Here is a 24,706-nt window from a genome sequence, read left to right on the forward strand (position 1 = left end):
CGCCAAGTGCGTCGGACATCCGAGTTATGAGCCGGTATTTCACAATCCCATTACCCGATGAAAAGCCTCGATAATAACGGAGGACTTCACCCAAAAGGACCGGGGCCGGGACACCCACTCGGAGCGCCGTTTCAATCTGCGAGACGAAGGACGTTGGAGTCCGATCCTCGGGAATTATTGTGACAGCGACGGCGGGGAAGGAACAGATGAACGTTTTTCTCTGGGGGTTGGGGGGAGGTACGGTAAAGTTGCACTTGAGCCAGACCCCAGCGCCAACCGGCCCTCGATTCTTCCCGGCGACTACAGACGAGGAGGCAGGTGAAGTGAGGAACATGTTGGGATACACACAGCAATTCATTGCAGCCGCACCAAATTAGTTTTAGGCTCTCGGCTGAAAATAATGGTGTGCGTTTGTGTGTTTCAGTGTGTGTGTTGCGGCTATTATCCCCTCGGTATGTTCAATTATTGATTAGTGAGTGCCACGGGGGCGAGCGCCAGAGACGCCCCCGTGCACTGGCCAAGTAAATCCCTGTTTGCACTTCTCCAGGCTGGTCTACCATGTCTATCTTTCGCTTTCTCCCTCTCTCTCTGAGTTGGTCTCTCTTTCTCCTCTCCGCTTTTTTTCTCTGTCTAATCCCCTCCCCCCCCCCCCCTCTCTCTCTCTCTCTCTCTCTCGCTCTCTCTATCTGGCTCTCTCCCCCCCTTTATTTTCTCTCTCTCCCCTCTATTCTCTCTCTATCCCTCTCCCCCCCTTTTAGCTTTCTCCTCTCCTCCTCTCTCTCTCTCTCTCTCTCTCTCGCTCTCTCTATCTGGCGCTCTCCCCCCCTTTATTTTCTCTCTCTCCCCTCTTTTCTCTCTCTATCCCTCTCCACCCCTTTTAGCTTTCTCCTCTCCTCCTCCTCCTCTCTCTCTCTCTCTCTCTCTCTCTCTCTCTCTCTCTCTCATGCACCTGTTCCTAAACATAAGCTAAAACTGAGTAAAGTATTTCTCCACTCTCTGACTGGAGGATATTTCCCCTCTCACACGCGAAAGCAACACAAGCCGCACAATGGCATCACTCCGGCACTGTCTTACTGCCTTCCCAGAAGAGTATTCTCTCTCCTTTTTTTACTTCGTATTGGGTATTATGGCCTTGGCGAATAAAGTGTAGTGAACAAAGACGAACACACACACGTCGTCCGTTTTCTTAATCCACACGCCAGGACTTTGATCCGAGTGAAATTACTTGGTGCTTATCTCGCATATTTTTTCCTCCCTCCTCGTTTTTCCCTCGGTGTCTATTAAGGCCCGACGTAGCCCGGAAGATACCGCCATTGTTCTTCACGTAATCAGCTGCTTTTGTCCGTTATTTTTTAGCATAGGCTTTTCAAACACAACGTCGTTTCTGTGGCTAAACACCGTTCCCCGGGACGACCCCTGACCCCACTGATAAGCGAGTCTAGGAGGTTTTTATTTTATTTTACTTCTTTAATAAAAAAAGAAGGGACAGATTTATCTGTTATTAAGTCTGCTGCTCATAACACTGACGTTTATGTTTGGCTGTGGCGGCGGGGACTGAATGATTAGAAGGTAATTAGCTTGCCTGCTGGTTATTGATTTTTCCTTCCAAAGAAACTCAAACTAATTTCAGGCTTGGCTTGTTGTTTGGCATATAGTTCTCTGAGCTCCCGTTTTCGAAAAACTATTCCGAAAGCTTAAAAAGAATGGAAAGGGGTCCGCAAAATTGTTGTGCCTTTTGTGTAACCTTGAATGTAGTCCTCCACACACCAGACTTATATTTTAATCTAAATGTTAAAGTTAGATGAGCAGGCGTGCTCAAATATGGGCGGTTTAATTTTTTTTTTGCTTCGTATTAGTTTAAACCAATCATGTTGCTGGAAGCGGGGATCTGGAAGCGCTATTGGCTGTTTACATTTTGCACAAACTTGACTAGCGATGGTGAACAGAAAGTGTGTAAAGGTTTCAATTTAACACCATGTAAGACTGGCCCCTGTAGAAGTAAACTACAGGGGCCAGTAGAATATCTCCGTTACAAAACAGGAAACAGGGCCTAACTCCGCCCCTTTCTGTTTCTGGTTTCCTGCCCAGCTTCTGCTCTTTCCTCCCTAAAGAAGTTATACGATAACAAAATAGGACTGCTGGATCGGAACGGGACACCATATACACAAGGAGTTGATCCGGTGTGTTCGATATCGTGTCTGTAGAATTTAAACATCTTGGGGAGGATGTGTTGACGATGACGATTTGAAAAGATTGCTTTACGAAGACAAAAGTCCGAAAGATTACGGTGTTCATCATAATTGTCGCAAGACTCATACGATTCTCTCTGATTCCGATCCAGCAGAGCACGTCCTTGTCTTGTCTTCTCTACCTTCACGTGACTTGTCACTTTAAGACAGGCACCGTACACACACACACACACACACACACACACACACACACACACACACACACACACACACACGCACACACACACACGTTCACCGTCCCTGGAGGACGCACTTCCTCTTCCCGCTCAGGGTTACCTGCCAGCCACCACCCCGTCCACCAAATATTAGCGGAGAACTGAGCGGTAGTTTAAGAGAAGCGGGCTGACGGCTGAATTAATAATCGTTTAGCGCGTGTTTTGGGGGGGTGGGGGGGGGGCACTCCCCGGCGGTTTACACCTTGTTGGGGGCGACGGGTGAGTGATGACGAGGGATAGACCGCCGCCCACGCCGCTCGTCTGGTAGGCTGATCAGCGGCACTCTGTCACCGCACCGAGTCCAGAGGGCCCTGGGTCCTCTTGGGGGGGGGGGGGTATGAAAGATGGAGGTACACTCTTCTCTTACAGGGGCCTGGCTCGGCTTGTCACTGGGCTGATGGTGGTGCCGGTGGGAGGGGTGGGGGTTGGTGGTGGTGGTGGTGGAAGTGGAGGAGGGGTGGCCTGACAAGCATAAATTATGTTAATCGAATTTAATAAAAAACACTTTATTCCAAAAGGTTTCAAGTACTTTGAAATGTCAAGATGATCTAGTGCGCTACCTGGAGAGGTGCTCGCAAGGCTTAAAGTCGGCGGCGTTAAAATATTAAAACGTGAAATTGCGACCCCATCCCTCCCTCCCCCCTCCCTTCACATGAGGGATGGTGTGAGCACGATGAAAAATGGAGGATCCTGAGTGTGTGTGTGTGTGTGTGTGTGTGTGGTTGTGTGTGTGTCTGTGTGTCCCAGATGGAGTTTTTCCTCCCATTTATTAATTGATCGGAGCATGGAATCTGCTCCTCCATTATGCTTCGGTTTCATGAAGGAGATATGAAATTGATTTGGGAATGTTCTAATGAAAGTATTGCCGTATCTGTTTTCCTCCATTTCTTCTCTCCCTCATGCACTTTTTATTTTTTTATTCGCTGTCGGATACATAGGTGATGTGCAGCCACACACACGGTCTTTGTTATCTTATAACAGCAAATTATAACTATAATTAAGTAAGAAATTGGGCCTTTTGTGTAAGCGGGTGTTGGCGGGTTTACATTAATGTCTTATTGAACTGCAGAATTATCAGGAAATGATTCATATTAATACAGGATGAAAACATGTTGCCCTGGTTGTGACTAAATACAGCTCTATACTTATACACACACATACACAAACAAACGCACACAAACACATACAAATACAAATAAACACACATACTGAACACATACAGACATACACACACAAACACACACACGCACACACTGAACACACACACACACACACACACACACACACAGACCTGAGAAAGTAATGATGGCCTAACTCCAGTATCCACTGCCAGTTGTTAATTGAACAATGCTATTGTTACAGTGACAAACGGCCGATCGATCGGCAATCGCTCCCGCCACCACTTCCTGTTAGCCCCGGGATTCAGTCTGTCGGACACACGCGGAAAAATAAATAAATTAACCCGAAAAAAAGAACCGCAGATTAATGATGGATACCCACAGGGCAGTATGGTGGAGGCGGAGAGAATGGATTGCAAAATTAGTGTGAAACATTGAGCAGGAGAAAAAAAGACGATGGAATGATCAAAAACAGGCAGAGAGAGAGTAAGGGCTAAGAGGCCTCTGTGTGTGTGTATGTGTGTGTGTGTGTGTGTGTGTGTGTGTGTGTGTGTGTGTGTGTGTGCATGCAAGTTTAAGAGAGAGGGCGAGAGAGAGAGAGAGGGCGAGAGAGAGCACATTAGCAGCGCGGGCTAGGTAGGACGCTTGCCCTGTAGGTGTTCAATTACACCATGCAGAAGGTTAAATCAATAACATTTAAATTGCTTATGGTAATCACAGTGCGCTCCAATCACTGAGATCAGCATACACAATCTGCTGACCCCAGCCTCCCCCCTGCCACGAGACTGAAACATACGAGGGCAGCAGACAACTCGCCTACAACGGGTCATCGAGGAGAGATTGCTATGGTGCTAAGCTAACGTTTGTGTTTGTGTGCGTGTGCGTGTGCGTGTGTGTGTGTGTGTGTGTGTGTGTGTGTCTGTCTGTCTGTGTGTCTGATTGTAACAGTTCAATCATATGTAGAATCTTCTTCCGACATGTGTGCATGAGCGTGCGTTTGTTCCGATCTTCGGTGCCTTTTACCGCTACCCGGAGACCTATAGCTTCACTTGATCGGAGCAACGCCCGTCCATTCCCTGATCTTCGTTTTACATCGGAGCCCCGTCTTGTATAATCCACAAAACTCTTCCCAAAGTCCCCACTTTCTTCACGCTCTGAGAGGTTTGCACACACGTGTGTATAAATATATACCTTTTCAAAGAAGAGCTTGCCTCGCACCTCTCTGATAATCCCTCATGTACCACCAGCGCTGTATTTAAGCCGTTGTGGGACGCTACGTCCTCACTTATGTTAACCGGGTTCTCGCTCGCTCGCTTTCCTCCCGGCTTTGAGTCGACGTCTGCATCCGTCCACCTGCGTGAGAAGGCAAGAAAGGCAGCCTGCACGAGCGATGTACTCTCTTCCACGTCTTTTAAAGGTCCCATATTACACCACCAGGTGTGAGGGTGATTAGCCGTTACGAGCCATTTTGAAAATCTGCCGCTTGCTGTGTTTTAGTGACATCACAAGTGGGCATGTCCACCTAGATGTGTGCTGGATAGATCAGTCTACCAGCCTACCGAGTGGACGGTAGCAAACGTTGCTCATCTATCCGTCACACATCTAGGTGGACACGCCCACTTGTAATGTCAGAAGTGGCAGATTTATTTTCAAAGCGGCTTGGAACGGCTAATCACATTCACACCTGGTGGTATAATATGGGACCTTTAAGGTACAAAGCGAACGTGTGTTCGGATCTCCGTCGTGCGTATAACAGTCAGGAGGCCCCAGCGTGCGTGCACGCGATATCTGCCTACCCATGCAAAAAACAAAAAAGATATTTGCACTTAAAATAGATAAAGGCTGGTCAGCAACGCGTGGCCTCAAAACGTCCACCTGGAAGCATCGCATAGATTGATTCATAATTCTCTCCGACCAGCCCCGAGTTTCCTTCCCTAACAACCGTTCATTAATTTTTCAGGGGGCCTATAGGATGAACGGCTGTAGGAATATAAAATGATCCGGTGGGCCTACCAGCAGCGTCACCGCGGCGGCGCGCTGAAGCCTTTGAAGTCGTGCCTAATGAAGTGCGCGTGTAAGTTAACCAGCCCTAAACAATGAGGCGCGCGGCGCGTCTATAAAGCCTGCGCGTGACAGCTTGAAACGCAGACGTCAAGTCGAGGGCGGCGGCGGCGACATCGTCGTGAGGAGACGCCATTGTGAGTCCGCCGCATTGACATAAATCTGATCGTCTGCGCGAATAGGATAATTACCAGCATGGGAGAGAGGGCTGCGTAACAACGCGCATTCAGGCATGTGTGCGCACATCACCCACACCGTAGGACGTGGTATGTACCGACGCCAAGTGTAGGTTTATGTACGGTAAAGATACTGAAGGCAATCTAAAATAAGTCTTAAATACAGCATTATGGTTAGGCTCTATAAAATGTGTCGCCACTTATATTGGCCTATTCTGACTTTTATTTATTAAATATAACTTGTATATATTCTACTGGGCCTATATCTACCGTAATGAACAGCAGTCTGATCGTACGACTCTAAGACTCATACATTGTATGTTTTGTCAGCTATTTGCCTCCCCAACGTGTGGATTTAGTCATGCAGTGTCTGGCTCGAGGCCCCCGTGCTCAGCGGGACACAAGGGGTCTATTCGGCTGCTGTGTTCCCAGGTCCCTGCAGCACTCCTCAACCGTTTACACCGGGGGGGGGGGGGGGGGGGCTAGGGTTGGTTGGCCTGTTAGATGGACCAGTGACATCACATCTTATGGTCGTAGTATTCCCCACTGCAATGCAGGAATTAGGTAACAACTAAAAACGTGTTGAATTGAATTTGACGTTGTGCTTAATGCAATCTTTCAGTAGTATTTACAGATCCACATTGAAACTCTTAGGTACATATATTTAACCAAAACATGAAAATGTTTATAAGGACGATTGTTTTGGCCTACAAATAGGCTTTATAATATACAAACATATGCAAATACTAGGTAACAATAAAATGCAAAGACAGAGAAAACTCGTTGCTGAACGTGTTTCGCTTTGTTTAATTTCTAAATATAAAACAATTAGATCAAACAATGTGGTTCACAGTGGATAAATATATAGCGTAAGCCTATCCTGCATTAGCATAACCCCCCTGAAAGACAAAATGGGCTTTGCAGTGTTTTGTAAAACCACATATGCTCGGCTTACTCGGTAATGGAGTAAAAGCGGCATTGTGCTATATGCCCAGGAACGTTTTCCTACAAAACTAATCAAGTTAATTGCTGGATCCGAGGCGTGTTTATGAGCTGCACCTGGTCCATAAAGGAGCCGTAATGACGGCGCATCCATTTGACTTTTAAAATGGCTCCCTCTAGTGGCCGAATAAATTCCCTTCAGGGCCCGAGAGTCGGGGAACGCCTCGCGTCGACCTCTGCGAATTTAAAGTAAAGGTCAAAGCCTGCGAAAACTTTTGTCACATATAAACGGATTGCAAATTAGTAGAAAGGCCGCTGCAGAAATAACAAAAACCGTACTCCAAATCCCAAGGCCATCGTTTGGGCCTTTAATGTTCTGCCAGTGAGATTGTGTTACTCATTCTAAGCACATTCAGACGGTGGTGCAAAAAACAAACTACAAATTCATTTACTAAACCACTCGACAAAACAGGGACCACATTTAATACATGAAAATAAATGATTCAAAACGACTCAGACAGGACTTTGGCAAGTGCACTGTTTAAAGTTTAAATGATTTTTAAATGGGTTTGTTTAATGCCCTCATAAAGGAGGCGGGGTCACACTTGGAACGAGAACGTCATAATCACGACACAAAATTAAAGACACGGACGACCACTTACACTTTCTTACGATCTGCTGCGGCAATTCAGTGTTCACACCAGGAAAAAATGTAAAACAATCATAACCCCTTTTCCAGACGTAACACCAGCCTCTTTTATAATCCTATGTTTTTATTCCTACAAGCGGAAGTTGTGTAGGAGCACGCGGTAGGCCATACAGAAGGTGACCACCAGCCCGGTCAGCCAGGACAGCGCCCGGCTGGGCTGGGGCAGGGGCAGGACGTAGGCCACGGTGTGGCAGAGGCGCGAGGCGGCAAACACCCTGAAGTAGATGAGGGCCGTGGCCGCGTCGGGGCCCGTCAGCGAGTAGAGGAGCCCGACGAGCACGAAGGGAACCACATTCTCCAGGTCGTTCTGGTGGCACCTGGAGAAACACGACGTGGTTTAACACGCGATGTACGAAACATTAGGAATAAACGTTAAATGGTAGATGGACTGCAGTTCTAACCAGCGGCCACTCAAAGCGCTTTACACTACGGCCTAACATTCACCCGTTCACACACCGACGGCGGTGTCGACAGCGCAGGGCGACAGCCGGCTCGTCGGGGGCAGTAAGGGGGAGGCGTCTCGCTCGGGGACACCTCGACACTCAGCTAGGAGGAGCCGGGGAGCGAACTAGCAACCCTCCGGTTACCTGCTCTTCCTCCTCTTTAAGAGCAATTTTCAATGAGTAGGAGGATGAAAACCTTGTATGTCTGATTGCTATTGCTTGTATAATCTGCCCCCTTCCCTGAGTTGTAGGCCTAAACTAGGCTGAGCATCAGCATAACCTTTTTCTCTCATTTTTGATTGTAGCCTATTTTTGTTTGTTTATTTTCAGTCTCACTTTTAAGATGTCTTCAATACAGTTTGTCTGCTAAATGTCTAAATGTACATATAAGTGCAACTGGTGCATGTAAGGGTTAACATAAGAGAAGATGATGGCTTTTTTATACACGGATGAGGTGTTGAACCTGGGTAAGGGTTGGCCTATTTCCCATCATCGGGACTGGTTTCATCCCAGTCTGAGTGTGACCCATGAACATGAACAGCAGAGCTCTCTGTACCTCCGTACGCGCTCGACGTCAGGATCCAAGCGCACAAAATTTGGCTCCTCCACCGGATGGACTAACTTGGTGTCTTCCAAGTTTGCAAACACCTGTGCAACACAAAACACATCAGGTTGTGTTTATGACGTGTGCCAGACTACAAATCACCATGAGTCAGTCAGTGCGCCACTTGAGTGGTGGCAGCCGGGTACCTTCTTCTTAATCCGGTAGTATGACGTCAGCGGTGCCATGAGCATCATCTTCAGGACGACGATCACCACGTAGGTGGCGTAGGCTGTGATCACCTCGCTTTCCACGACATGGGTCAGCTCGACCATGGCGCTTGCCTCTCGGGACGTCGCTCTAAAGTACAGTATATCAGACGAATCATGTTTGCATAGTGATCTTTACCATGCACTCAAATGAAAAAGTCATGCATTTGTATCTTAACGCTAAGATAAGTCGAACCGTGCAACAACAACAACAACAGAGGAATGACATAGACCATCGGTAGCCGACAATAGCGATATTAAAAGGCTAAATCCTGATTGCTTCATCAAGGATCTTGTAGAAGGCATATTTATCAGTTGTTTTGAGAAAATTAGTATTCCCTTGCATACTTTTCGAAGTGTTCGCAGCACCAGTCAGAGTTCAACAGAAACTGACTTCCGTGTGTGTCGCAACACGATCAGGAAACAGGGGAAGCAAACCGGCGCTACGACTAAACTGCATTCTAAAAATACATGTAACCAAGTCAAAATATATGTTGTGCACTATTCATCACAGTGAACAAGTGCGGCTTTCTTACCTTATCTCCGAATCCGATACGTTTTGCGTTGTCACTGCACCTATCAAAAAAAAAAAAAAACACTGGACATAAAAGGGGGCGTGTCCGTCCAGGGTTCAACTCGCTGGTGGGCGTTCCCTGGCAAAGAGAGATGTCGCTATAATCTCAACAAAGCTTTTATTTATTGAATCGCATTTTGCAATCGCCTCTATACTGATTAACAGTATACTGATTATATGAATCGTTAACTTTTAACTTTGATCAACAGTAGAGAAAACCAAAGGTGGATACTTGCAGAGGCTACAATTCATTGATTATTAATGTAAGCTTTGTACATTACTGTTTTATATTTAATAATGTATACATTCAAAAATATAATTACGTGATGGTCTCAAAGCGAATGGTCCCTTAACTTGAATTACTGCAAAACTTGAAAAATTTGCTTGTTTCATAGTGTATAAGACAAGACGTTCAGCCATAAAGTATAACTTATAAAAGCACTTGTTTTTGGTTCAAGCACTTGATTTATTTGATTTATAAGCCAACCCTCTCCTACCTCGTTTTTCAGTGTCAAAAGAGGCCAACCCAAATGTGCCAACTGTTGATGTAGTTTAGCTATTTATTTAAAATGTCCCTACAATACCAAAGGAAGAGGTAAGCAAATAGCTTCTCATGATCTCATTTAGAGGGCTGAAGTAGGCTTTGATTCTGACATTTCTTGTAGTCTTGGCTTTAATTGTCTTTTTTTTTTCACCTGAAGGGGCGCAGGCAGAGACCGAAGCAGAAAGACAGGTATTCTATTCAAAGATTCAGGGTATTTTTATTGACAAAACCTTAGTTTGATCCGTTTTAATTAATGCCATGTTCTCACTCAGTGTGACATTGTGCGTTTATAAACCATTCACATGCGTTCATTTATATAACAATCTTACCCAAAGTTATAGATTAAACACTATCGTGTAGACCTATAAAATCATCACTTTCAAGGAACAACGTCACTGATCACTAGCACTTGATGTATTTTGACATTTTTATTGCGTCAACACAGTCTTTAGTGTCTAAAGGCCCCTACCCTACGGGCCGTTTCTGCTACCTGCCCCACCGTCCCCCTCTGTCATAACCCCACCGTTACAGGAGCCTTTTGTTAGTGAGCACGCTGTAGGCCATACAGAAGGTGACCACCAGCCCGGTCAGCCAGGACAGCGCCCGGCTGGGCTGGGGCAGGGGCAGGACGTAGGCCACGGTGTGGCAAAGGCGCGAGGCGGCGAACACCCTGAAGTAGATGAGGGCCGTGGCCGCGTCGGGGCCCGTCAGCGAGTAGAGGAGCCCGACGAGCACGAAGGGAACTACATTCTCCAGGTCGTTCTGGTGGCACCTGGACAGAACCAACAGAGTCCATGACGGGGAGGGAAGAGGACAGGGTGCCACAGGGAAGAGGAAAGTCTGGTAGTGGTTAAAGGGTGTTTGACGCCCAAACGCAAGGTTGTGGGTTCGAAGCCCTAGCCTACCTGTAAGCATCTTTGAGCAATGCGACTTAATTCCCAAGCCTGTTTATTAATGAAGTGCATCAGTAGATGTTCTTACTGCTTGAGATGCAATTGTCTGCTTTGAACTCCCAAATAAAGTGGCACATTTACGTTCACATTTAGGGCATTTAGCAGACGCTTTTATCCAAAGGAACTTACAATAAGTACATTTGTCAGAAGAAAGAGAAACAACAATAATTCGCTGTCGGTACAGTAAGGATGTTCATAGAACCAAGTGCCAAGCACTAACAATCACTAGGTCAACCCATTCCCCGTATACAACAAAGATACATAGGTTAAGATGCTACACATGCTAAAGATAGCTTGGATAAGATGCTACACAATGCTAAAGATATCTAGGATAAGACGCTACAGATGCTAAAGAAAGCTAGGATAAGATGCTATACATGCTAATGATAGCTTGGATTAGATGCTACACAATGCTAAAGACAGCTAGGATAAGACGCTACACAATGCTAAGTGCATGTGAGGCCAGTGAACAGGATTTCGAGAATTCTGGATTGAAAAGGTCCCAAGCTCTTGGACCGAGGCTCTCGGTTCCAACGCTTTGGTTCTGCACTGTGAAGGCTGGGTACCTGCGAACGCGTTCCACGTCAGGATGGTTCCGCAGCAGCCTCTTCTTCTGCTCCTCGCTCTTGCCCCGTACGTCTTCCTCGTTGGAGAAGGCCTGAACATCGAGACAGGTGTAAGTGTAAATGTATTAGGACTGTGCAATTCATCCAATTTTGATCACGATTTTTTTTTTAATAAGTATATTCATTTTATTCATTGAAAGTTTTATAGAATGAACAGCCGGATACATATTTGTACTGTATTTAAATGCATCATGTTTTCACCTCAAAAATAATTGTTTGAATAATCGTCATTTCAAAATTTACCAAAATAATCAAGATTATGATTTTTCCCATAATCGAGCAGCCCTTAACATACAAATCCATTCCCCAATATGTACTTTATATGTAGTCTCGTCGTCTTTTAGAGTTAACGTTCACCTGATATGAGTGACAATGCGTAATTTAAATCCTCTGCTATCCTCATTTCGGGGCCAGGTATGACTCTGAGAGTGGCAAAGGTTAAACACGTGGTTCACTCAGAGCTACAAGGTGATCAGACGAGCACTCTGCCCAATCCAATATTAACTGTCCACCTGGATTCGGGAGGTGCTTCATGAACCACCTCCCGAATCCAGGTAAACATTCAGTCGATATCGGTATGGGAGGAAAGCTAAATAAGCCACGCCCACAGGTTCTGATCCACCCAGGTAAACTTTCAGTCTGTATGTTCCTGGGCAGAATTGTTTAAAAAAAAGTAGCGCCTATAGAAACCTATCTCAGACCCAATACAGCTTAATATGTGGCTGTCTTGACCACTCCCATGTGCAGCAGCAGAAACTGGTCGGAACTGGTGTTAGCGCTCCAAATACGTGGCGCTAACGTTAGCTTTAGTATCGTGAGAGCTAATCATGTGATACTAGAGCTAATAATAATAATAATAATAATAATAATAATAATAATAATAATAATAATAATAATAAGCAGGAGCCGTAGACGACCTAGCCTACCCCGCGGGTGAAGCGGTAGTACGCGGTGAGGGGCGCCATAAGCATGGTCTTCAGCACCACGATGGTGGCGTAGGTGGAGAAGGCCAGGAACACCTCATCCTCGAGGAACGACGTCGTCGCGCCGCGGGTTCCCACTGAACCACAGAGATAAGACACGTGGCATTCATAATGCAATCTATCAAAACATTACATTATCATAACTGTGTGTTCTGTTAGGGTTTCTACCTGAACCACAAAGATGGACACCTTACTGACAGCTCATATTTGGTCATTCATAATGCAATATATCAAATTAGATTTGTAAAGATTCATACGTTATACTTATTGTGAGTGAGAGAGAGAGAGGTCAAACATTTTAGACGACATACCAGAAGTATCTACAGGTAAGGGTGTTAACTATTGCCTTTGTATGAACTCTGGGCATTGCATTCTGCAAAAGGGGATAAAAACAAACTGGCTAATCTGTGCTTTAGTTACAGAAAATGCATTGCAGAATCCTACATTCCTGGCTTACTTTGCACGGTCAATAATAAGATAAAGAGGCCACACGTCTATCGTCGCTTCTCGCGCTTGTCCGAAGAATAGTCGCACACTGGTAGACGCAGTTCAAAAAGTATACAGCGGAGGCTTGCTTTATCAGACTTTACCGCTAAATGCACATACAAAATATTATAATATTTCCGCGCCTACTTACTTCTGAAGTCTGAAGTGTCCTGAACGGGAGGTTGATTCTGTCCTGATCAAAGTTACAGCCTACTGTCGTGTTTTGGAGCCAGGACACAGCAGGCAACAGGCTGTTGCACAACAGATAAGGCGAACTGTGACACAGTGAAGGCGGGCCCGAAACAAACGCGTTTAATGCGGTGTTGTTGTTTTACCTTGTGGCAAAACGGTGCTTTAAAACCGGGAATTAATTCAGTCTAGTTGAGCGATCGAAGTCGTTGAAGCACCGCATGACTTCTGGTTTTCGTGCGTAAACCTGTCTGTCTGCATTCCGTCATCACTGCGTTTGCCCATGTTCACCTTTTGGCACAGACAACTTTTGCCTAAACAATGTTTTTTTGTCTGTAATTGCATTTGTGTTACAATAGGTCAACTAGTGACCCGAAGTCATGAAACCACTAATGTTATAAACCATGGCATTGGAGTCCGGCGTGTTAAAGTGAGTTCAAAGACTATAGAAAAAACAACTCATTAATAAAATGTAATAATAATAGTGTTATCGCCCAAGGCATGTAATGTACTCATGTACTTCTTGACATGTTGATACTCCTACAGCCGTGACGCTAATGACATACGACGTGCTGAGAGCAAAATACCAATCGTTTCTCAGGCCTGCTCCTGTGCGTCCTGCGACGGTTGGTCGCTGCCCCTACTTGAGTGAACATTTAGCGTTATATAGTGGTTGAATAATCCATACGCCTATAATAGCCTACTTAGAAACGACATACAACAAATGGAGATTCGGGATTTGTCAAATCAACTTTTACTTTGATGTTTCTTCGGACAAATATACTTATTTTAAGTCGCCTTTGGATAAAAGCGTCCGCTAAATGTCAATGTGAATGTTTTGACACAGAAGCCAATGCCACACTTATCTTTTATTAAACAAAAAAGCAGGTGTACCAATTTTGTTTGGGACCACGATACATCATTTGTATAATATAGTGCATTTGAGTAAGGTTCAACACTTCATTAGCATTAAGCGTAACACATTTACACAGATGTGCCCCAGCTGTAGCAATAACGACTCCACAAATAAAGGCCTACACCGACCCCACATTACTAAACATACACCCTGCTCCCCACTCCAGCCAGGGGCCGAATCTCCCAGCCTGCATCCATGCTCTACATCCTAATGCCAACCCCAAAATAAATGTGTCTAAAACATAAATAAAACGGAAACTACTGTCTCAGATGGAAACCTGGGAAATTCCACAGAAGAGGAAAAAAATAACAATAATGCAGCGAGATTTTCCCAGCCAGGAGAAGTAATGGCAAACAGTCTCACGAATTCCTCACAAGCCTCCTGCTGGTAATAGGGACTCCGGCGGCGGTGATATGCTGCCATTGATTTCTTATGGTGGCCAGGTTATGCCGGGGGGGTCGTAAGGGGGTGGGGGTTGGGTGTTGGGGGACGGCGATGTCTAAATAACAGCTCGGCAAATGATCTGAACACCGGGAGCGAAGCACGCTATCGATTTCATTACAGAATGCCTCCGAGGTTCTGGGCACATACATTTTTTTTATTGATCAACCGCGGTGTCCACATTACTTTCAGCACTGTCACATGCCCCGCAGTCGACCAATCAATGCCGTCGGAATGCCCCGCACATGGGATTACACAGGAACACAGCGCTGCAATGCTATTCATTTTTTTTTACGCGTTCTATAGACATATATTTATAGAGCTGGGCTTCGGAAGGTGACCCCAATTGACAGCCCTGATAAGTGAGAATGATTTCCCTTCGACCCCGGCGGTATGAAACAAGAGATGTTTTGTGATTACCTCGTCAAATTGGGGTTCAGTGGATGCCGGACACACGGCTTTGGCCCCGGGGCAGGGAAGGCAAAGGGATATCAGCCCGGCTGTGTCTCCGGGCGTCTGTGGAGATAAGACTCTATCGACGTCATGGTGGTAGCCATCTTTTTGCGGAGGCTGAATTGGAGGAATGACTGAGTGCGTGCGGTGTGTCTTCCCCGCAATGCACTGGTTGGATTCACCAGTAGTTTGACATCAATGTCGAACACACAGTCGCGGCTGCAGGGCATTGCTTATTACGGCTGCGAAACAATGGCTCATTTAGTTAACTGTGTCACTCACTCGATCGCTCACGGCACTGCTTTCTCGCCCACTCACTCACTCACAACGTGACGGTTTTCTCCGTCTAATTGCATCACGGCTCCCCCCCCCATTTAAATGGCTTGTTATCCCCGTTCCGCTAGATGTTGTCGGGTACGGCGGTAGCTAGGCAGCCACTGAGCGGGTTGCTTATAGACGGAGTTTGATGCTTCTCCGGGCTACTTGAAGTGTCCTTGAGCAAGATACTGTAACTACCCGCCAAACTCGGCCATAGAATATATATTATGTCTTATAGACCAAAGTGTTTATTTTATCCTATTCAGGATAAATGATTTAAATAAATACGATACATCGCAATAAGTGAATCCATATATTGCAGTATGCTTTATTGTTTATTTAGATTAGCGTTTCACTAACGCGCCAATGCACTTAGTGCACCTCCTCCCCTTCCCCCTTCTCTCTCCTCTTCCCCACCTCCTCCTGCCCTCCCTACCTCCTCCCATCGATGGAGCCCTGCCCTTCTCCTCGTCGTGTTCCCGGGCGGCCCTCGGGTCCCCTGCACTACACCGCCCCAGACCTCTCCCCCTCCAAATGGCCCTTAATGAAGAAGCTCATTAAGGATCAGCGCTTGCTTTGCACCCTTAATGAGGGCCACACATCTGCTCATTAGGCCCAGAGCTCTGGGCTTTGTCTGGCCACCAGCCCCTGACAACACATCAGCGCGCCACCTGAACACATCACAGCCACCTCGTTAGCAAGCCGGCGCGCTAACACCGCCGCCGCCGCGAACACGACGTGAGGCGACCAAAGCTACGTTTTGTTTTGTTTTTTAACGACTGCGAAAGAGCGTTTTTCTTTTTCAGCGAAGTTCTGAAGAGAGCTGAAAAGACACACTCTCGCCGCGTCGTTTGACCAGGTTTAGCACATCAGATGTTTTTTTGTGTTTTAAATTAAAGCAAGGTCGTCGGATCGTGTGTCAAGGTCATCCGTGTTTTAAGGTAGCCGAAGAAACCGAAGAATCAAAAATGAAACAATTTTGATTGGGGCTGTAAAGTTATTTACGGCCTGGTTTACAAGCCAACATGAAAAACAGTTCAAACATGTTTTTAACAACACAATATCTAGTCTTAAAAAAAGAAAAAGCAATCTATTGTTTGTCACGAGGGACACATTAGTGAGATGGCGCTCATCATTAGGTTTCCTGTAGGATGGGAACAAGAAGCTAAACGATTGGACGAGCTCCATTGTAACACGCTGGTGTTATTCCATTCCTTTCTAGCCTGGCTGCTCTACACGGTGTAAAATATGTGCATTGATGAGAGCCGGGGCAGAATGCATAGCATTCAACCTTTAGAAGAAGGCTGAGGACGTGGTTAGAGAGGCTAAACGCCTTCTGCCTTCGCTGAGCTCTGAGTGATTAGGAATGTGTCATCAATCGCTCCCTTTACTCTTTCTCACTTTGGGCCTTTTATCTGCACAGCCAAACCCATCTTAGAGAATAATAAGGACGTCTAGCATATCATTACTGGCTCCTCTCCAGGCTTGGGGGGGGGGGGGGGGGGGAGACAGAGCTGCTTTTTAACTGACAAGGAGCAAGCATCCGTATAATTGGTCCATCACGGCGGAGACCTGACCCAATTGGTGGCAGTCATACATAACGTCAGCGCCATGATTGGAAGGTGGATAATGTTGGATCTCGTGTGTCCTTTTGTAATCGGATCAAAGTGTGTGTTACATCCTGCTTATGGATGGATTCTGCTCTTCTGTGTAGTATTAGCTCATCATCAGCGGCCACAATGCTCAATATCGAAGCCGATTGGAGTCGATTCGATGTTTTAAGCTTGGAGCACACTGGCCAAACCGTTGGCCATCTGAAACATTTGGGGAGACTCCGTCAAGATCGGAAACAAATCTGTTCCGTGGGTTCAGCTGTGTTGGAAGCTTTTGGAACCGCGTGGAAGGTGTCTAGTCCGATTTAACATTCAAAGCGCAGAACGTACAGGCTACTGTGTAGTTGGCAGTATTCTTTGCGGTGTGTTTCAATGCAACTTTTCTGCCGAACGGCTCAGACGAGAGGCAACGGCGTGGTCTGATAAAAGCAGCTGGCCGTTGGTTTGAGTCTGGGCGGTGTGGGGCCATTTAGGGATTTTAGAATCATAACATTTTCGCGAATCGGCCGATGTCCGCGGCATCGAGTCCTCCTCACCTTCACGGTTTAGGAGAACCCACAACCTCACCCGGACCTGGACCTCAATCTCACAGAAGGGCTCCCCTCTATCGCCCATACCTTCCTCTCTATCTCACTCTATAATATAGCATAAAAATGCAAAAAGAAATGCAAGTTCAGTTTGAGCTGCATGGTTGAGTGAAGGCCGCTGAACAGGCCAGAAGGTGAGACACCAGGAAGGTCCAGGGAAACAGGAAAACAGTCGCAGGTGGCGTTTTTGCCTTTTTAACCAGGCTCTGCATAACAGAGCTCCACACGCCAGGCAGGGAACAGAACTAGCCCCAGCCACCAGTCAAACGCTGGTTCCATATGCAAGTGGCTGGTCGATTTTCTTCCCTCACCTGCCCCAACAACAAACAAATGGTCATCTAATGAGTAATCGAATGCGTAATCTGTTTAGGGTCAAATTTCAACATTCCCCAGCCATTTGGCCGGTGGACAGAGAAGTAGATTTTGCCCCTGGACTCTCAGAGAGCCAGTGCACGGGGGGGGGGGGGGGGGGGGGGGGGGGAGCCTCATTAGGGGCTCTATTTTAATCAAGAGACCTCCCCCCCCCCCGCGCTACAGAGTGGCGTGTACCCACGGCTTCACACACTCTCTCTCTCTCTCTTGCTCTCCCACCAATCTCTTGCGCTCTCTCTCTCGCTCTCACCCTCTCTCTCTTGCGTTCTCTCTTCCTCCCTCTCTCTGGCTCATTCTCTCTCTCTCTCTCTTTTGCTCTCTCTTAGCTCGCGCACTCGCGTTCTCTCTCTTTCTCTCTCTTGATCACACTCTCTTGCTCTCTCTTTCTCTCTCTTTCGCTCTCGCTCTGTCGCTCTCTCTCTTTATCGCACTCTCTCCCTGTTCGCTCTTTGGTTTCACAAAAGCAGGGTATAAATCTCCTTTTCGGGTGGGTGGGGGGGGATAATTAGCGAGATAATTTTAACCCGTAATGATGCTTGTCAGTCAGGAGTGCTGATGGCATTAAAGTTGTCCTGCACGCTGAGATCTCTCCCTCCCCAGATTTATGCGTTAGGAAACGGAGAACCCAGAATAGAAACTGAAATCTGAAAGTGAGAAACGTTCTCTTTTTCTCTTTCATCTCTCCCTCCAGCTTCACGACACGACGGCCGGAACCGCCCGATAGACTGCCAGACAGACGGTCTGCCAGGCAGACGGACCAGGCCGAACCGAGATGGCGAGGGATGCGATGCGTGGCCTCGGGAGCAGAGTCAAGCTCAGCTTAAAGGTCAACGCTAGCCTTAAAGGTCAGAGCCCGACCATGGTTCACCTGTATCGGCGTCCCGTCACAATGACCACCGTGAAACCGCCCTCTGATCAGCCCCAGGTTCAGGATGTTTCAACACCTTTTAATGTAATTTAACTTGCAATTCAACACTTAATCCTAGCATACATATGCAATGCATATGCAGGCATTTCGCCAGTTTTTAGTTTTCAACAAAGTTGGCACACCCGATCACGAGAGGCAAGAGACGCAGACGAAGTCGGCCACACAACACCGCGTTGCCGTGGAGACTAGCGTGCACACTTTGATCTCCGATGCGAAACCCTCTCGACTTGTCTTAGTTTTTCAAAAAGGGGCTACTTAAATAATTTCCGAGCCGTCGTCGTCGTGAGAAGGTAGCGGCCTCCAGCGACTCGGCTTCACATAAAAGCGGGGAAAACAAAAGACATCACCGCCTGGATGTTATAATATTTAGCATAAGCAGCGGCAAACATTCCTGTAAGGAATACATGTCTGGCGCGCGCGTTCTTTTCTTTAAAACAAAAATAATGTTACGTGGAGGAATTGGGACTGCCGCTGCCGCCGTACTACCGCAGTATCCGCGGCAACAAAGGCCGTTGAACAATCGCTTACGTCAAACTTCTGACAATGACAGAATTAGAGCATTGTTTCCCCCCCCACACCCCTACAGGGAAACCACCGTGCAACTCAGGAAAAGAAAGTTTACTTTGGCTGTCGATTGAAATTACTCTTCATTTGCATTTGCCGACGGGAGAGGAGGAGGAGAGGGGTTGGGGGGCAGATAAAAACCAATTACCCTGAGGTGGGGGGGAGTTAGGGGGAGAGGAGGCGGGGGTGAAGAGTGAGCTGCACTTCAGGAGTACACGTGGTGGAGGGACGCATGCTGCATTGCATCACATGCAGTTTTGAAGCGTGTCCCTTGTTTCGGTTGGTCCCTTGTTTGCCGAGGTTCCTCCCGGCCACGTTTTATCCGGAAAGAAATCGCTGAGCTACGTTTCAAAAAAGAAGAAGAAGAAGAAAAAGGGGGAAATAAAATCAATGCGAGCTGATGGTTTGAGTGAGACGGGCGCCGTGGAAACGGAACAAGAGGATGTAGCTGCAGAGCTCCACCCAAGCCCTGACCTCCACCAGGCAATCCCCCCGCCCGCCAGATCGATTGGGGGGGGGCGGCACCAGGGGAATTGATTGATTAATCAAAGCTAATGTTCTTTTGATCAGCGCCGATGCCCTATTAACCGCCGTCGAAGACGACTCCGTGCGTAGAGCAGGATGTTTTATTTACTTGTTCTGGGGGTCCCAGACTTGTGCTCCTCTCGACGTAGAACTTCAAAGATTCCGCGTGACTATTCTGTCATCGCCCTTGATTGATAGAGAAAAGCCCCCCCGCCCTCTTCTCCCCCCTCCCTCCCTCCCCTTCTCTCCCTCCTCTCTGTATTCCCAGATCTCGTCTGCATTTGTTTAATCGTTTCTCTCTCTCTCTCTCTCTCTCTCTCTCTGTCTCTCTCTCTGTCTCTCTCTCTCTCTCTCTCTCTCTGTCTCTCTCTCTGTCTCTCTCTGTCTCTCTCTCTCTCTCTCTCTCTCTCTCTCTCTCTCTCTCTCTCTCTCTCTCTCTCTCTCTCTCTCTCTCTCTCTGGTATCGGTATCTCATGTGCTGTCCTCTTCCTTGAGCGTCGCTCCACAGCTACGGCTAGCTCGCGAAATTCTCTGTTTGTTTTTGGGATATAAAGTCGCAGTATTTACGATTTTAGTTTCTTTGACTGCACTCCATCCCACGTTTAGTTTCAGGGGGTCGGTTTGGAGCGGGACGCCCGAGAGAATTCGCAACTTATGTTTGAAGCGAAGACTGTTCTCTCCTCACGCACTCCCCTTTTTAGCTACAAAGGATAAAGTGTACGATTCCGAGTCTTTGGGAAACAACGGGACCGTCTTCAAGACGAGAAGCCTCGACAGGAGAAGGAAGACGAGGAGCGACCGGAGAACCAAGGTCAACGCAACGTCTCTCACCCGTCTCCCCCTTTCTCCCCCTCCGTTTGCAAGAGTTGAAACCCTCCCGTCTTTTATTCTCCTCACCTACACACACACACACACACACACACACACACACACACACACACCCTCTCTCATTTGTTCTCACAAACTAAACTTGGAAGGGGGGGGTCTTGAAAGGCAGCCGCCTAACTGCCACCGCTTCAACAATAATTTCTGAGCGTTGCGCGGCGCCACAGAACTCCTCGTCGGAGGGGCCCAGTGGAGCCGGCCCGCCCTTGAGTTCCCCCCCCCGCCCCCCAATGTCAGAGCTCACTTCAAAGGGCCCCGGAACACGAGGCAGAGCTCAGAGGGGCCCGTAGAGGGGCTCCCACTGCAAACAATTATTCCGGCCGCGGGTACCTTCCACAGGGCGGGAGAATCCTGAGGATTTATCTATCGCCGGGGCGTGGTTTCAGATTGATCTCCCGTCTCCACGCTGTCTCCCACCGCACATCCCGACCACATCCGGCCGCGGCTGGTTCTGGTGTTTTCACCGTGACCTAAGCATCGGGCTCTTTATCTCCCGTTAGACGATTGTCTTTCGAGCCGATTGAGTTTTAGCTGTGGTTCCGCCGACAGGTTTGGGAACGTGCGCGTCTCGGCTGTTTTTAAATGATTAACACATCTTTTGTTTTATTTATGTTTTTGCACATTTGCATGATATTCAGCAGTTCTGCATCAGCGTTTAGTCACCGCTGTGCAGTGTGTTTCACACACCCCTAAGGGTGTGTGCGGTGAGTAATGAATGGTTGGGTGTGAGGCACGGCCAGCACTGAAAACGTAAAAGTATTCAGACAGTTGTTTGGTTGAACAACAGCGCAACTTAATAATCCCTGTTCTGCTCTCTCTCTCTTTGACTAGTTGTCTTCAGACTCTCACTCTCTCACTCGCTAAATCACTCGCTCACTCTCATGTTGTTTCTCTCTCTTTCTTGCATTCTCCATCTCTCTTTGTCTCTCTCCCTCTCTCCCTCTGTGTGTGTGTGTGTCACTCTCCATCTCCATCTTCCCTCTCCGGTCTCTCTTTGACTGTGTCTTCAGTTTCCCCTCCCTCTGCACACGAACCTATCTGGCCTCTGTACCTGAGATATTCACCTGGGTCAGGACCGAGGGAGGTGGAGGAGGAGGAGGAGGAGGAGGAGGTGGGGGTGGGGGGAGCTTCATGGTGTTCGGCTGTATCATCCAAAATAAATAACAGAACCTCTCTCTTCTTCTCTCCCCCCTCTCTCTCTCTCTCTCTCTCTCTCTCTCTCTCTCTCTCTCTCTCCCCCCTCTCTTCTCCTCTTGCTCTGGGAATGTTGCGGAGATCTCCGTTCGACCTGGCTCTCCTATATCGTGCAGCCCTCTCTCTCTCTCTCTCTCTCTCTCTCGCTCTCTCTCTCTCTCTCTCTCTCCCCCCCCCACACATGCACACGCACGGACGCCGGTAGGGCCTGAGCACAGCGGGGTAAAGGTGCGTTTGAAAAGCGGGCGCTGACTGAAACGCGCGCTCCCCGCACCCCACCCCTCTCCAGGTAACCACCCACACCAAAAGCCCGGAGAACAAACGCCCCCCCCCCCCCCCCATCGGCCGTGCGTCCAATAGGAAGTCTGTGGCCGGCGTAAACACGGATGAATAAGTAAAAGCGCAAAGTTATTTTTTCTTTTGGTCGTCTTCTTTCTTTCTGTGTTTGTTTTGTTTCGATCGCTGCTGGAGGAAATTACTTTATTTATTTATTTCCGCGCGCAGGTGTCAAGCAAAGTAAAGAAAGGAAGGAAAAAACATAAAGAAAAAAAAAACCTGGGCTTCACTTCTACCCACCGAGCCAAACTTACTACAGCAACCGAAACTCCACCGTCACAGCCTCCACCATGTCTGTCCGTCCGTCCGTCCGCCCGTCCGTCCGTCTCCGCCGGCCTTGTAAACGCCGCCGCCGCGAGGCCACGCCCCCCCCCGCGGCAGCCTGGGGGGGGGCGTGGCCTCGCGGGGAGCGTCAGTGTGTTCAACTTGTGTTATGAATAAAGAGTTGTGCGAGGCTCTCCCTGGGAGACGCGGCGCGTCCGTCCCCCCCCTGCGTCCGCCCAGAGCGCGTGAGGCCCGGTCGGGTTTGATCTCTCAAACATGGATTCCGTCTCTTCTCCCTCTCCGGCGTCAGGGAGCTCGCAACCAAGGTCAGTGCTCAAAGGCAAGGTGCACCCTGGGAAATGAGCTGTCTGTGTGTGTGTGTGAGAGTGTCTGTGGGGATGTGTGTGTATATCTTTGTGTACGCATGTGTGAGAGTGTGTGTACGTGTGCGTGTTTACGTGTATATGTATGTGTGTGTGTGTGTGTGTGTGAGTGTTTGTGTATATGTATGCGTGCGTTTGTGTGCTTATGTATGTTTGTGTGTGTGTCTGAGTGAGGGTGTGTGTGTTTGTGTGTATGTATGTGTTTGAGTGAGGGTGTGCGTTTGTGTGTATGTGTGTGTGTCTGAGTGAAGGTGTGTGTGTGTATGTATGTGTCTGAGTGAGGGTGTGGGTGTGTGTCTGAGTGTGTGTGTGTGTGTGCGTGTGTTTGTGTGTCTGTAGGTGTATGTCAGAGTGTGTGTGCGTCCCCCCAGGCTCCAGGATGGCATCAGAAGACTGATCCTGGCCCTGGTGGGTTAGCCCCTGGTGGGGTCCCTCGACTGCCCATCACTACCTGTTCCTCACACACAGGAAACCAAAGGGACGCTCTAATCATATCCTTAATATCGTCTCAGACTCACGGGCCAATCGTGCTCATCGTTCACCCTCTCATCTCCCTCTCTCTCTATCTCTCTCTCTCCCCCCTGGCCTCTCTCTCTGTGTATCTCTCTCTCTCTCCTCTTTCTCTCTCTCTCTCTGTCTCTCTCCCCCTCTTTCCTCTCTGTGTCTCTTTCTCTCTTTCTTCTCCCTCTCTCTCGGGTTCTGTCTCTCTCTCTCTCTCTCTCTCTCTCTCTCTCTCTCTCTCCTGCATTAACCTTCAGATCACTTTCTCCTGAGTATGTACAGCTCTGCTTGGTGGAGGATCCGGGAGGAGGCGATCAAAGCGAAGGAGAAGTTAAATATTGGTTCTATGTAAGTCTACACCCTGGCGGTCCGTGAACAGACAAGGCGTGAGCAGGACTCTGCAAATGAGTTAAGTTTATGGCGAGGTGCTGAATGTATCTGAGCAAATGTACATCGGTTCATTGGTTTAGGGCTTTATTGTGTTTGTTTGATTTAAATAAGGATACTTTACAGTCAGTGTGTTTAGATTGACAATCTAGTTCATTGTAATTTGATTACTTATTACATTTAATCTATGCATTAATAATTTTTTGCATTAATGCAATGACACATGACATCATGAACATAAGAATAATTTCTAGTTAGTATATGCTATTATTAATACTGTAAATTACTTTTAAAACTACAATAGTATAATTGATCTAAATTTTTACATGAATTGAGCACCAATTCATATTACTGTAACACTCTTCACAAAAATTAAGTTAAACAATCCTAAGACATATAAATGATTAATAAACTATTAATAAAGGGTCATATGTGCTTTTCTGTAGTCTGCACCTTCACATAAACAATAACCGGGAAAACATTGCCACAAAGATTTAGAAAAATGTTGTGGGGTCAGCCGACTACTAATTCCATTATCAATCCCTTTCCTAATTTGTGTTGTGTAAATGAGTTATGTATTATTAATTTGTGATTAATATAACTGCTACTGCAAGGGGCGTGACCCTTGCAGGATTTATCAAATGACTCGACCAATCAATGCTACAAGTCGGAGAGGGGGAGGGGTCGGATCGATACGGGCTTGCTCCCGTATCAGTTGACCAGAGAAGACATTTATTTTCCGATCATCAATCACCCAGATGAATGTGTCACTTAATACAAAATTCAATCCGACATGTATTTCTTAAGAGATGGTATTAAAAAAAATCTAATCTGAAAAAATAACGCGCAAAATGTTTGATGCATATATATAACTGATAACTGAATCCCAAAACCGTTATATATGCGCACCCCTAACGGTAATGTATCAGGTTTTGACCCGACTTAACATACCGTGTATTTC

At 47.3% G+C, this 24,706-nt stretch overlaps 1 protein-coding gene across 1 annotated transcript; it reads right to left on the reverse strand.

Annotated features, from left to right (window-relative positions):
* Positions 1-6,606: 6,606 nt before the first annotated feature.
* Positions 6,607-13,310, reverse strand: LOC307075118 (uncharacterized protein). Its single transcript, XM_079735623.1, has 8 exons — positions 13,041-13,310; positions 12,347-12,480; positions 11,361-11,452; positions 10,370-10,613; positions 9,260-9,354; positions 8,664-8,814; positions 8,470-8,561; positions 6,607-7,787 (listed from the first exon to the last, which is right to left on the reverse strand). Coding segments are annotated over exons 1-8 (1,056 nt in total). The 5' UTR covers positions 13,042-13,310; the 3' UTR covers positions 6,607-7,540.
* Between the last annotated feature and the right edge of the window lie 11,396 nt (positions 13,311-24,706).

Source organism: Pollachius pollachius, assembly GCF_949987615.1.
Source record: "Pollachius pollachius genome assembly, chromosome: 4".
NCBI classification, from domain to species: Eukaryota; Metazoa; Chordata; class Actinopteri; order Gadiformes; family Gadidae; genus Pollachius; species Pollachius pollachius.